At 37.2% G+C, this 14,940-nt stretch overlaps 1 protein-coding gene across 9 annotated transcripts in view; it reads left to right on the top strand.

Moving 5' to 3' along the window:
- The window catches only part of CFAP44 (cilia and flagella associated protein 44), a 140,101-nt gene that overhangs the window by 51,776 nt on the left and 73,385 nt on the right, over nucleotides 1-14,940 (top strand). For 7 of the 9 annotated variants that reach the window (XR_005242008.2, XM_038003328.2, XM_007985798.3 and 4 more), the window contains 3 exons: nucleotides 5,878-6,039; nucleotides 7,231-7,473; nucleotides 13,235-13,380. The exons of 1 other annotated variant lie outside the window; for it this stretch is intronic. Coding sequence is in view for 7 of the 8 variants with exons in the window: in XM_038003328.2 (XP_037859256.2) it covers nucleotides 5,878-6,039; nucleotides 7,231-7,473; nucleotides 13,235-13,380 (551 nt within the window). In the remaining variant the exon portion in view is untranslated. The remainder of the gene's footprint in view (nucleotides 1-5,877; nucleotides 6,040-7,230; nucleotides 7,474-13,234; nucleotides 13,381-14,940) is intronic. One more of the 9 variants, XM_007985797.3, reaches the window with a different exon arrangement.

Genomic DNA, 14,940 nt, shown 5'->3' with positions numbered 1-14,940 from the left:
TTGTAGGCAACAGATCACTGAGCCTTGTTTTTTAAATCCATTCAGCCATCTCATTTCTTTTGTTTGGAGAGTTTAGTCCATTTACATTCATTGTTATTGTTGATAAGTAAGGACTTACTTCTGCCATTTTGTTATTTGCTTTCTGGTTGATTTGTGGTCTTTCTTCTTTCCTTCCTTCTTATCTACCTTTTAGTGAGGGTGATTTTCTCTGGTGGTATGTTTTAAATTTCTTTTGGATCCATTGTATGTTTTTTTCATTGAGGTTACCATCAGGGTTGCAAATAATATCTTATAACAATCTAAAGACCTACAGAAGTTGAATGAATAAAAAAATAAGACCCAATTTGGTTGAAAGTGAAGTGATGGAAAAAGACATTCCATGCAAATGGTAACCAAACATAAGTAGGGATTGCTGTATTTATATCAGACAAAATAGACTTGACATAAAAACTGTCATAAGATACAAAGAATAACATCTTATAATAATAAAATATCAGTCCACCAGAAAGATATAACAATTATAAATATAAATATACACACACACACACACACACACACACACATATATATACACACATCCCACCTCAGAGCACCTAAATATATAAAGCAAACATTGAGAAAGATGAAGGGAGAAATAGAAAGTAATACAATAATAGTAGACTTCAATACCCCACTTCTAATAATGGATAAAACATATAGATAGAAGATCAGTAAAGAAACAGAGGCAGGGTGCAGTGCGTCACACCTATAATCCCAGCACTTTGGGAGGCTGAGGCAGGCCAATCACCTGAGGTTAGGAGTTTGAGACAAGCCTGGCCAACATGGTGAAACCCTGTCTCCAACCCCCCCTCAAAAAAATACAAAAATTAGCTGGGTGTGGTGGCACGCCTATAGTCCCAGCTACTGGGGAGGCTGAGGTGGGAGAATCGCTTGAACCCAGGAGGTGGAGGTTTCAGTGAGCTGAGGTCACACCACTGCCCTCCAGCCTGGGTGAGAGTAAGACCCCATCTCAAAACAAACAAACAAACAAACAAGCAAAACCCCAGAAGACTTGTATAACACTATAGGCCAAATAGCCCTAACAGATGTGTTCAGAGCAGTTCACCAACAGCAGTAGAATACACATTCTTCTCAAGTGATATGCAACTTTCTCTGGGATAGATCAAATTCTGTTTTTACCACATACAATGAAGTTTTCTGAACAAGAAAGAAAATCATAAAATATAAACTCTGTTTCTTTGAGGCCCTTGTCATTCACCTGTAACATCTTTTCTTTCTACATTGCTATAATCTGACCACCTGGTTGATCCTGCTTCTTTATTTGAATTTTGAGAATATGGTTATCTTTCTCTCCAGTAAAAGTACAAACAAGTATTCTGAATGAAATTGTATTAGTCTGTTTTCACACTACTGATAAAGACATACCCAAGACTGGGAATTTATAAATAAAAAGAAGTTTAATGGACTCACAATTCCTCATGGGTGGGGAGGCCTCACAATCATGGTGAAAACAAAGGAAGAGCAAAGGGATGTCTTACATGGCAGCAGGCAAGAAGAGGACTTGTGCAGGGGAACTCCTCTTTATAAATCCATCAGATCTTGTGAGACTTATTCACTATCATGAGAACAGCACAGGAAAGACCTGCCCCAGTGATCCAATTACCTTCCACTAGGTTCCTCTCATGACATGTGGGAATTGTGGGAGCTACAATTCAAGATGAGTTTTGGGTAGGGACACAGCCAAACCATATCAGATATTAACCATGTGGGTAATTGATCAAACAGCATCAGACTCTGAACTTCTTGACTCCCTCATCTTCCATGATTTTTATAGTTTGCCCACACACTTTCACAGCTACCCACTGGATACTTATTACTGTGTTTTTGTTTGCTAGACCTACCATAACAAAATACAACAAAGTGGATGGCTTAAACAACATAATTTCTTTCCTCACAATTCTAGAGGCTAGAAGCCCCAAATCAAGGTGTTGGTAGGTTTAGTTTCTTATGAGACCTCTCTGCTTGGCTTGCAGACAACTGTTTCTTGCTATGTTCTCACATGGTCATCTCTATGTTTGTGTTGTCTGTGTCTTAATCCCCTCTTCTTATAAAGACATCAGTCATATTGGATTAATGGCCCACCCTAACAACCCTGTTTTAACTTATCTCTTTTAAAGATCTATCCCCAAATGTAGTCACATTCTGAAGTATTGGGGGTTAGAACTTCAATATATGAATTTTTTTCTGAAGGGACACAATTGAGCACATAACAACTATAAGAGCTCAAGCTTAAAAGTCAACTATTTCGGCTGGGTATGGTGGCTTACATCGGTAATTCCAGCATTTTGGGAGGCCAAGGTGGGCGGATCACAAGGTCAGGAGATTGAGACCATCCTGGCTAACACGGTGAAACTCCGACTCTACTAAAAATACAAAAAAATTAGCTGAGTGTGGTGGCAGGCACCTGTAGTCCCAGCTACTCGGGAGGCTGAGGCAGGAGAATGGTGTGAACCCAAGAGGCGGAGCTTGCAGTGAGCTGAGATCATGCCGCTGCACTCCAACCTGGGTGACAGAGCAAGACTCCGTCTCAAAAAAAAAAAAAAAGTCAACGATTTGGAAACCATCATTCTCAGCAAACTAACACAGGAACAGAAAACCAAACACCACATGTTCTAACTCATAAGTGGAAGTTGAACAATGAGAACACATGAATGCAGGGAGGGGAACATCACACACTGGGGCCTGTCAGCAGGTGGGAGGATAGGGGAGGGATAGTATTACGAGAAATATCTAATGTAGATGACGAGTTGATGGGTGCAGGAGACCACCATGGCATGTGTATACCTATGTAACAAACCTGCACATTCTGCACATGCATCCTAGAACTTAAAGTATAATTAAAAAAAAAAAAAGTCAACTATTAAACTAGCCTTTACTCTGACTTCACCCTTTGTCTTTTTCAGACAATTTATTTGCTACTCTATCTCCAAGCAGTTCTTTGATGACACGGACCTGTATTTCATTCACAATTTGCTTTTCCTAACTTATTAGTTCTCTCTTCTTCATTTCCTTCCATGTCCAGCTTAAATTTTATAATTCTTTATTTCAATAATACTATGGATTGAATGTTTATACTCCCCCTGACACTCCAATTCATGTTGAAGCCTAAATCCCCCATGTGATAGTATTTGGAGGTGGGGCCTTTGAGGTAATTAGGTCATGAGGGTGGAACCTTTGTGAATGGGATTAATTTCCTTATAAGGGGATGAAGAGACCAGAGTTTGTTCTCTCTGTCCTATGAGAATACAACAAGATCACCATCAATGAACCAGGAAAAATGCCCTTATCAGATACTTGATCTTGGGCTTCCCAGCTCCTGGAACTCCGAGAGATGAATTTCTGTTATTTAAGCTACCTAGTTTATGGTATTCTATTATAGCGGCCTGAACTAAGATAAACAAGGATCAATAACATTCTTCCAATGCCCTGATTTCCTTTATCCCTCTATCTTTTCTTCATACCCATCAAGCAAAAGTCCATCTCTGAACTTCCCCCAACTAATTTATATTGGCCTATAGTGATCAGCCAAAGGCTGCTGGAGATAGTTATATGTCAACGAAGATTACCTCCTCTATAATTTAGTGATTAAAATGGGCTCGACATAATCCATAAAATGGTTCAGCAATCCCATGACATTGCTCTTTTTTTTTTCTAAGAAAAAATATATTATATATTATTTTTCAAATGATTTACAGTTTTGTTTTTTGGAATTTTATTTTACATAAGAATTGTAGTAGAAATTGTATTTTTTGTTCACAAATGAATAACCATCATTAGTTTTACAGAAGCATCCATAAGTTCCCCTACTGATATGTAATACGAATTCTTCCACGTATAGATTTTCAAATCACATGTGGGTCTGCTTTTAGACACTGTTCCATTGAAATATTTGTACATCTCTACCATGTGAATATATGCTGAATTACTGTAGTTTTAGACATTGCTCTTATCAACTCCCTCTTTCACATATGATGACCATTTTAGAACTTTTCTTCTCTACAAAGCTTCAAGCCTTTTGCTCCCAACTCACTCTCAGCAAAACTTATATCATAGAAAAACTAGGAGCCCTCAGACAGGAACTTTTTCACTTCCCAGTGCCAAACGGAAAATCCCATTTACCTCTGTATTCATCTGCTCCTCCTCCCTCTTTTGCAATAGAGAAGCTGTCTCCCTTCCTACTTAAGGCCAATTCTGCCTCTTGCCCTTTTGTTTCTACTCTCTCCCAGTTTTTTTTCAATATTTTACATTATTTCTCTTTTCTGTCATAGAAATTTAATCATACCTGTTTATTGGACTGTTTCCTTCAGTATTTAAATATGTCCTTGTCTCTCCCACTTACAAAACATAACTTCCTTGATCTTATATTCTCCTCTAGCTACTACCCTATCTCTCTAATCAGCCTACTTTCTCAAAAGGATGGACTATTCTCAGACTCCATTTCCTTACATATCACTCTCTCCTTTATGTGCTCTTACCTGACTTCTAGTCTCATCATTCCACCAAATCAACTCTTCTAAAAGCACCAATAATATCCATTTAACATTTAGTTCTTATATTTCTTGACCTCTTAGCAACGTTTGATCCTATCAATCTGTCCTTACTTTTTGAAATACCATTTCGCTTTCACTTTTGTGGTACTATGCTTCGCTGGTTCCCTTTCCCACATCTTGTCATTCTTTCTCAGTCTTCCACACTCAGTCATTGAGTATTAAGTTTCCCTAAGGCTCTGCCAATCTCTCCTCTCATTCTGTTCTTTTGCCCTAGGTGATGCCATCCAAGCCACAGTTTTCTTTTAAAAGCAAATGTTCCACAGGACTTTTGCACATGGTGTTTTCCTTGAGGGCTTGCTCCCTCAAACCCTCCCTTAACTCATTATGTAATTATAATTTATATATTCTTTACCTTGAAACTCAGATACCACCTTCTCTGAAAGCTTTATACAACCTACTTGTTCTATGACACCTCTGCAGGACTTCTGCAATTATAATTTATGTTTATTTATCTGATTTGCTAAATTAAAATCTTCCATTGGAGATAAGCTACATTATGGCAGATATTATGTTTTTCTTATTATAAATTTATCTCTACCACTTAAGAAAATGCTGAGTACATAGTAGGCACACAACAAATAATTGTAGATGAAATAACCAAATGAATAAACATTTCAAATAATGTATCTGTAAATATCAAGATGGGGATTTCCTATTCATGATTAAATACATGGTTTTGAAGCCAAGAGAGAAGTCTGGGCTGGAGAGATTAATTTGAAACTTAATTGCATGTAAATGATAATGAAGGTTGTAAGATTTCCCAGAAAATGCTTATGGAGGGAGAGAAGAGGGAAGAGGACAAAAACCTTGGAAACATCCACATTTGTTAAACTGAGGCAGAGAGAGGATAAGCCATCAAAGTAGGCTGGGACTGACTACACCATCCACACACGCAGACTTTCCTTGGCAGTCCTAATTTTAATATTTGGCTCTTCCAGCTAACAGGTTTCACAATCACATATATTCATCAGAAAATCAGAAAATATGTATGAATCACATATGTTATGGCATCTATAAAGGAACCAAATGTAAATCTAATTTTAATAATTACCTTATTAATTAATAATGATATAACAATAATTAATACTTATGACTATATAATAATTATTAATAAACCTGACTTTTTAACCAATAACTGCAGTGAGGAATTAGTGTGTTTTAAACATGGCTAATATACATAGTAATTATATTTTTTATTTATAATCTTTTTAAACTATGCTTTAAAAAATTTGCCTAAATGTAAATATGTTCAATTTTTCTTTTTTAGCTTGAAAGTACTTTACTAATTATCTGTGAAAATGGCTATATTCTTGAAGCTCCAGTTCCAACCATAAATCTAGAAGAGGATGATCATGATGTAGTCTCCTATGAAATCAAAGACATGTGCTTAAAATGTTTCCATTTTTCAAGTGTCAAATCTAAGATTCTGGTATGGAATATTACTGAAGCATTATCTTCTAATAATTTCCTTTCCTTAGAATATAAAATATCCTGTGTTAAGTGCTGATGGAATACAGAAAAGAATAAAACATAGGTCCGGAACTTAAGGAGTTTATAATCTGGTAGGAAAGCAGCTATTAGAAGGCAGTAGTAAATAGATATGGAAATCAAAATGCAAAGAAGGAAATTTTAGGGGTCTGCAGAAGAAAAGAGAGGATTCTGATAGAGGGATATGGGAGAAGGTCAAAGATGACTGCCTGGAAGTGACATTTGGTACCTAAAGAATAGGAAAGGTCAGGCACATTGGCTCATGCCTGTCATCCTAGCACTTTGAGGGGCTGAGGTGGGAGGATCGCTTGAACCCAGGAGTTTATGGTTGCAGTGAGCTATGATTGCACCACTGCACTCCAGCCCAGGTGACAGAGTGAGACCCTGTCTCAAGAAAAAAAGATAGGGGGAATTTTGAGAGGTGAAAATAGGACGATGGCAATAAAGGCTGGAAGAACATCCCAAGAGAACACAGAGTTATGAGTGTTTTCAAGAAATGAGGAATAGATCAATAAAATATAGGTAGGCAATTTGTGGAGGGATGTTTCAAGAGTCTGTGACCAATGCATGGGGCTCCTTAAATGCCAGCCAAGACATTTCATTTTAGACCATTGAGATCCATTGTGAGTTTGTGAGGAGAGGATTGATGGGATGATATCATGTAAGTTAGGAAGATAATTGTGAGGGGTGAACAGAATGAAGTGGTAAAAGATGGGAGGTGGAAATACCAGTGTCAGAGGGCTTTTGCAAAGGACAATTGATAGACGATGAAGGCCAAACTCACAGTATTACTAAAGTTGGAAGCAACTTTCCTTGTGGACTCTTTCAGTCTGCCTAATTCCTGGGTTAACAGTGATAGGCTCCAAGAGAAGTTATATTTAGCTTCTCTATTAGGAAAAAAATGACCAAATAACTTCTGTAAAACCAAGATTAATAGGGATAGAACAAAAATGAGTCATTCCAATGATTTAAAAGTTTTAATGATAAAAATATATTCTGACATTGGTGAGTATTTTTAAATACTATTTTTACAGAGCTGTGTATCTTTCTATTTCCATTGTCATCCCCAATGGTGTAAATGAACGAATGAGTCATAATTGTTTTTATACCTACTTAATGTTTCTTTTAAAAGAGATCAATAGAAATTGAAAAGAGGGAGAGACAAAGGAAGTTGAAGGAAAAAATAAGGGAAGAAAGGAGGAACAAGCTAGCAGCAGAGATGGGAGAAGATGGAGAAAAAGAATTTCAGGAGGAGGAAGAGGAGGAAGAGGAGGAGGAGGAAGAAGAGCCTTTACCGGAAATATTTATTCCATCAACCCCCTCTCCCATCCTCTGTGGATTTTACTCGGAGCCAGGGAAGTTCTGGGTTTCTTTGGTAGGTAACAATGTAACAATTTTTACCTCAATCATATTTCAATATAGTTTGTAGTTATTGTAACTTCATTCTTTCTTGCTCTTATGTTAAGATTTCACTTATCTATTTTTTTTTAGATTTCATTTATTAAATACTATTGAAGTTGTGAGTTTTGTTGAATGAATGTGGGATATAGTTGTTTTAAAATAATCTTAACATCTTTTTTATATGTCTACTTGTGCAGATAATTGTACAGATAAATCTATAGATTATCTATTATCTGCTTGTCAATCATAATGTTCCAGGCAGGTCAAAGTGGAGAAGGATCAAGTGTAGAAAGGCAAAAGGCTAGGGGTTTTTCCAACCAAGACTGTTGTTTTTTAATTTTGAAAAGAATAGCTTTCATGGCAGTACTATCCAGTAGACTTTTCTTACCTCTCATTATCTACAACTATGCTATGTGGTCACATGCAAGTCTAGGAAGATAAGTGTTTTCAGATGGTCTAATTGCCACCCTGAACAAAAGCAGAACTTGGCTCATAAGGAAGAAGGGAAAAATGGATATTAGGAAGAAAGTATCAGGGCCTATCACAATGCTGTAGGAGTACATTCTCCAATTATGCATTTTTTACTCTTTGCCTGAAATATTTTATTGATCTACTACAAAGCAAGATTTCCTTCATTATAATTTTGTCACAATTTTCAGTTCCATCCACCAAAAAAAAAAAAAAAATTCATAAAAGTGTATTTGGAAGATCATTACTAATTCATCACTGGTCCTAGGTCTTTAGCCAGGCCAGCACACTGACTAGCCAAGGACTGTTGCTGTAAGGAGGGATGAGTGTTGACTTTTTCCCTCCTCAACTTTTCCTAGAACTATATCTTTTGTATTACTAAGGAGGCAAGCAGAAAGAAGGATGGAAAATAGCACTGGAGACATCATAGGACGTCATGTATTAGTTCCTCTACCCTTTCTGCCTGTCTTCTGTGTTTTATAAAACAATTGTAAATGACTACTATGGTATGGAGTTCAATGGATAAAGGGATAAAGAAAACATGGTTCCTCTCTTCAGGAAGTCTTCATTTGAGGGAAAGAAGTACAGAAACAATTAACTGTAATACAATGCAATAAATTTCCAGTGTCCTGGAAATATAGATACAAAAATTACTTATTATTTAACAAACATATTTGAGCCAGGGGCAGAGGTGCATGTCTGTAGTCCCAGCTACTCAAGAAGCTGAGGTGGGAAGATTGCTTGAGCCCAGGAGTTTAAGACCAGCCTGTATAATATAGTGAGACCCCATTTCAAACAACAACAACAACAACAACAAAACACAAACAGAAAACCCCATGCATATTTAGTACTTACTCTTAGGGTTTCCAAGTAAAATTACATAGTACATACTTACACTAAAAATTATTTTTAGCTGGGTGCAGTGTCTCACACCTGTAATCCCAGTACTTTGGGAGGCCAAGGCAGGTGGATCACGAGGAGAAAATTGAGACCATCCTGGCCAACATGGTGAAATCCTGTCTCTACTAAAATACAAAAAATTAGCCTGGCATGGTAGCAGATGCCTGTAGTCCCAGTTGCTCGGGAGGCCAAGGCAGGGGAATCACTTGAACCCAGGAGGTGAAGGTTGCAGTGAGCCGAGATTGTGCCACTGCACTCCAGCCTGGTGACAGAGCAAGACTCCATCTCAAAAAAAAAAAAAAATATATATATATATATATAGATAGATAGATAGATAGATAGATAGATATTATATCTCTCTCTATATATATTTTTGTCTGAAATTTAAATTTAATAGACGACCTTTATTTTCATTTGCTGAATATGACAACCTACTTATTCTGTACCAGGTATTTTTCTAAGTAATTTACTTAACCAACCATAAAATAAGTGCTATTATTTTTTGCATTTTATATGTGAAGAAACCAAGGCATGGAAATGTTAGGCATTTTATCCAAGGCCATATAACTAATGAGAAGTGAAAGTAGGATCTGGACTCAAGCATTCTAGCTCCAGAGTTCATACCCTTAACCATTAAGCTACACTGGTGAACAAGGTTATAGTTAACAGAGGTAGCAGAGCTTGAGCCAACAATTTGACAACTCTGTGCCTGCAACCAAACAAATGGTGAAGAAAAACCCATCTCATTTTGAAGTAATGACTGCAGTTCTCAAATCAATACTCACACTGTGGCCGATTCTACTGCCCAGCCATATTCACTTTCCAAATTATTGCATTAAGTTTCTTCTCCCCTCAAACATTTTGTACCTTCTCTTACCTTCAATGATAACCTCATCTCACATTTCACAGAAAAAAATAAAAGCAGATGGAATTTCCTTTTCTTGTCTCAATTAGATGTAACACCCTATAGGGATCTCTATACCTTTTGTCTGCTTTGTCTATTGTTATAATTGAAGAATAGTCCCTTGCAACTCTCCAAGGACATTGTTCCCAAGAGCTCCTTGATCCCATCCCTTCTCATTTTCTCAAAAATTTTGCTCCTGAGATAAACCACTTGGTCTCCTGTATCATCAATTTCTGTGTTTTCTATTCAGTTATTATCATGAGCATACAAACATGCTCTAGTACTAATTTTAATTTTATTTCCTTAACCTCTCTTTCTTTCTGCCCCCCTGCTCTATTACGTAAAAAGTTACTAAAAGAATCATCTGTAATCATTGGCTTAACTTATCCACCTCCTATTTGACTTCAGCCCCTTCCAACTGGGCTTCTGTCTCCATCACTTCACTAATGATGACAAGCTCAGAGGTCAATTCTCTGTCCATTTGACTTTTTGGAACATTTAACAGAGTTGATCCCTCATACTTCTCAAATGTTTTCTTCTCTTGGCTTCTAAGACATTACACTCTTCTGGCCACTCCATTTCAACCTCTTTTGCTGGCTTCTCATGTGCAGAACAAGCTTTGAAGTTTGAAATACTCCAGAGTGTGGCCTTGGGCCCCCTCTTTCTTGCTAAGGTAACTTTACACCGTCTGATGACTTTAAATATCACTTATCTTCCAGTGAATCTCAAATATTTATCTCTAGTCCTGACCTCTCCCCTCCACTTAGACTTGTATATACAACTTGACAGTGCTCCTTGGCCCTCAAAATTAACCTGTCCAAGACATTACTTTTAAACCATACATGTCCCATACAAACCTGCTCCATCTCCATCTCAGTAAATGAGACAATCATCCACGTAGTTACTATGCCAAAACCTCGAAGTTATTAAGGATTCTTCTCTTTCCTTTACTATTTGATACCCTTATATTGAAAGTAGGTCTCTTGTAAACAGTATATGGTTAGGCTTAAAAGAATCCTATAGGATTATATTTATATTTTTAAAAAGTACTATGTTCATTTATATTTAATGTAATTACTAATATATTTTAGTTTAAATCTACCATCTTAGTAATTATTTCTATTTGTCACACTCATTCTAAATTTCTTTTCTTTCCCTTTTTCACCTTCTATTGAGTGATTAGGTAATTTTTCCTACAGTTTTCTTCCTCTACTAGATTATTAGTTATATATTCTTTTACTCTTCTTTTAGAGGTGATTTTATTTATTTATTTATTATTGTTTTTGAGACAGAGTCTCACTCATTCTGTTGCCCAGGCTGGAATGCAGTAGTGCCATCTCGGCTCACTACAGCCTCTACTTCCCAGGTTCAAGTGATTCTCCTGCCTTAGTTTCCCAAGTAGCTGGGATTATAGGCATGTGCCAGCATGCGTGGTTAAAAGGTGTAGTTTATTCATTTTTATTTTGTTTGCAGTTCGTAGCACTCTAAATTTCAACATCTCTCTTCAGTTTTAGAAAATTCTCAGCCGTTATCTACCACAATGTTGCTTCTGGCTTATCTTTTCACTCTCTTGTTCTGGGACCCCAACTTCATATGTATTACATCCTTCTCATTATGTTCCATATGTATCTTACATCATTCAAGAAGATTTTCCATCCTTTTTCTCTCTCTCCATGCTTTAGCCTATTTTTTTCTGATCTCTGTTCCAGCTTCATAACTGTCTTTTATTTTAAAGTTTGTTTTTCCAATTGTTTTTTATTGAAGTAAAAGACACATAAAATTGACCATCTTAAGCATTTTTAAGTGTACAGCTCAGTAGTACTAAACGTATTCACAGTGTTGTGACATCATCACCAACATCTGTCTCCACTGTCCTCCTCATCCTGTCACACTGAAACTCCCATACCCATCAAATGATAACTCCTGATCTTCCCTTCTCTCAGCCCCTGGCAACCATCACTCTACTTTCTTTTTCTATGATTTTGACTACTCTAAGTATCTCAAATAAGTGAAATTATATAGTATCTGTCTCTTTATGACTGGCTTGTTTCACTTGGCATAATTTCCCCAAGTTTCATCCATGATGTGGCATACGTCAGAATTTCCTTTCAAGGCTGAATAATACTCCATTTTAAGTATGTACCGTATTTTGCTTATATACTCAGTCATCAATAGACACTTGGGGCCAAACATGGTGGCTCATGCCTGTAATCCTAGCACTTTAGGAGGTCAAGGCAGGTGAATCACTTGAAGCCAAGAGTTCCAGACCAGCCTGGCCAACATGGCAAAACCCCATCTCTACTAAAAATAGAAAAAATTAGATGGGTGCAGTGGCTCACACCTGCTAGCTACCTGGGAGGCCAAGGCAGGAGAATGGCTTGAACTTGGGAGGTGGAAGTTGCAGTGAGCCAAGATGGCACCACTGCATTCTAGCCTGGGTGACAGAGTGAGACCCCATCTCAAAATAAACACACAAAAATAGGCACGTGGATTGCTCCCACCTTTTGGCTATTGTGAATAATGATGCTATGAATGAGGTGGGTGTTCAAATACCTCTTTGAGACCCTGACTGAACCCTGGGAATGATTATTTCTTTCTCCGTAAGTCCACGAGACTGCAGATAGCTTTGTCCAGCTTCTTAGCCTCTTAGCTGCCACTTTAAGAACTGACAGTTGCTCCGGGGAGTAAAGCAGTGTCAAATGCCAGGCTCACTTCTGGCTTTCCCTCTTGTTTGGATCTTGCGATTTTGGTAGCTTTCCAATGCCTTCAAACACATTTAGAAAATTTTTTCTGGTTGTTCTCAGTTGGAGAGTTCGGCTGAAACAATCTAGTCTGCCATTGTCAAAAGTGAAAACTTAGTAATTTGATTTTCAGAGGTGACCATGTTGTTACCTTCTCTTTCTTATTTATTCTTTTTTTGTTCATAAAGTTGTTCTGACCCTTAATTTGTTTCCTATAATAAGGAGTCTCAGTAATAAGGAAATTAGAGTTGGAGCAATATAGCTCTTCCAGTTGATCATTCATCTTCTCACTACATGGATAAATTTTTCTGAAATAGCCCTTTCTGGAAAATTAACAGTGTTTATAGTTACCTTAAACTGAAAACTAGCTGTAAAAACGAGGAAGTGCAGAACCCTATTATTTGTTACTGCTTATTCAGAATAATGCTTGAAGACATAAAATGAAATTCTATAGGTAGGGAGTCAGAGGTGATCTCTCTCTTGTATTGGCTTTTAAATGAAAACAAATCATCATAAGGTTTTTATTATAATTATATAGTTGTGTATAAATGGATAAAGGAGATGATTTATAGAAATAATAAATCTATAATCATAGAAATTATGTAGCAGTAGATGTTTGAAAACATCTATTTTATGTTTTCAAATTTGAAATAAAAAATTCTCATGCATTTATATGTGTTATATTCAAGTACCACCTTCTATGTTACTTATCTCTTTTCTAGGGTGACTACGATTCTGGTTTTCTGTATCACTGTGAGTTCCCCCCTTGTGATAAAAGCAGTGATTTCAAGGAACAAAAAGATGAACCTATTGATGTCCGTTATCTTGAGGATACAGAGGATAATCCCATCCAAACTATCACTTTCAAGTGAGCAGTATTTCAAAAAGCTTTAAAAAACCATATCCCATATCCCATTAGTGTCTATGCTTTTGTCCATCATGGATATTGTCAATTTTTAGAGATCCATCCAAATGAAGGGGTACTCAAAAAATATTTGGTTAAATAAATAAATGAATAAATATAATCAAAGCTAATACTGAAATTACATTTAAATACCCCCACCAAATATTCTGTCAGTATTTTTGTTTATCGCACGATTGAATTGCATGGATTTACATTCTGTTACCTAGGAGGATGCTACTTACATAGTCAGAAATGAAGGTTCAGGGTTACAGTTATTCTGGAGAAATCGCAATTGAATCATTAGCCCTTTGATAGTTGAGAACTAGGCATATATGCCAGTTATTCTTCTGACGACCCAATATAATAGCTCCAAATTTCAAATTGGCCCTTTTTCTCTATTCTTTTGTATTAGTTTGCTAGGGCTGCCACAATAAAACACCACAGACTAGGTGGCTTAAACAGCAGAATCTTTTTTCTCACAGTTCTGGAGGCTAGAGTTCCAAGATCAAGGTGTCAGCAGCTTGGTTTCTTTTGAGGCCTCTCTCCTTGACTTATAGATATCTGCCTTCTTGCATGATCTTTTCTCTGGGTGCCTGTCATCCCTGATGTTTCTGTCTGTATTCTAATCTCTTCTTCTTCTTTTTTTTTAAATTATTGTACTTTAAGTTCAAGGGTGCATATGCACAACATGCACATTTGTTACATAGGTATACATGTGCCATGTTGGCTTATGCACCTATCAACTCATCATTTATATTAGGTATTTCTTCTAATACTATCCTTCCCCCAGCCCCCACTCCCCAACAGGCCCTGGTGTGTGATATTCCCTGCCCTGTGTCCATGTGTTCTCGTTGTTCAGTTCCCACCTATGAGTGAGAACATGCAGTGTTTGATTTTCTGTCCTTGTGATAGTTTGCTGAGAATGATGGTTTCCACCTGCATCCATGTCCCTGCAAAGGATATGAACTCAACCTTTTTTATGGCTGCATAGTATTCCATGGTATATATGTGCCACATTTTCTTTTTTTTTTTCTTTTTTAAATTTATTTATTATTATTAAACTTCAAGTTGTAGGGTACATGTGCACAACGTGCAGGTTTGCTACATATGTATACTTGTGCCATGTTGGTGTGCTGCACCCATCAACTCGTCATTTACATCAGGTATAACTCCCAATGCAATCCCTCCCCCCTCCCCCCTCCCCATGACAGGCCCCGGTGTGTGCTGTTCCCCTTCCCGAGTCCAAGTGATCTCATTGTTCAGTTCCCGCCTATGAGTGAGAACATGCGGTGTTTGGTTTTCTGTTCTTGTGATAGTTTGCTGAGAATGATGGTTTCCAGCTGCATCCATGTCCCTACAAAGGACACAAACTCATCCTTCTTTATGGCTGCATAGTATTCCATGGTGTATATGGTGCCACATTTTCTTAATCCAGTCTATCATTGATGGACATTTGGGTTGGTTCCAAGTCTTTGTTATTGTGAATGGTGCCGCAATAAACATACATGTACATGTGTCTCTTTA

Source organism: Chlorocebus sabaeus, chromosome 22 (assembly GCF_047675955.1).
Source record: "Chlorocebus sabaeus isolate Y175 chromosome 22, mChlSab1.0.hap1, whole genome shotgun sequence".
Taxonomy (NCBI): domain Eukaryota; kingdom Metazoa; phylum Chordata; class Mammalia; order Primates; family Cercopithecidae; genus Chlorocebus; species Chlorocebus sabaeus.
This window is presented reverse-complemented; position numbering and strand designations above follow the sequence as displayed.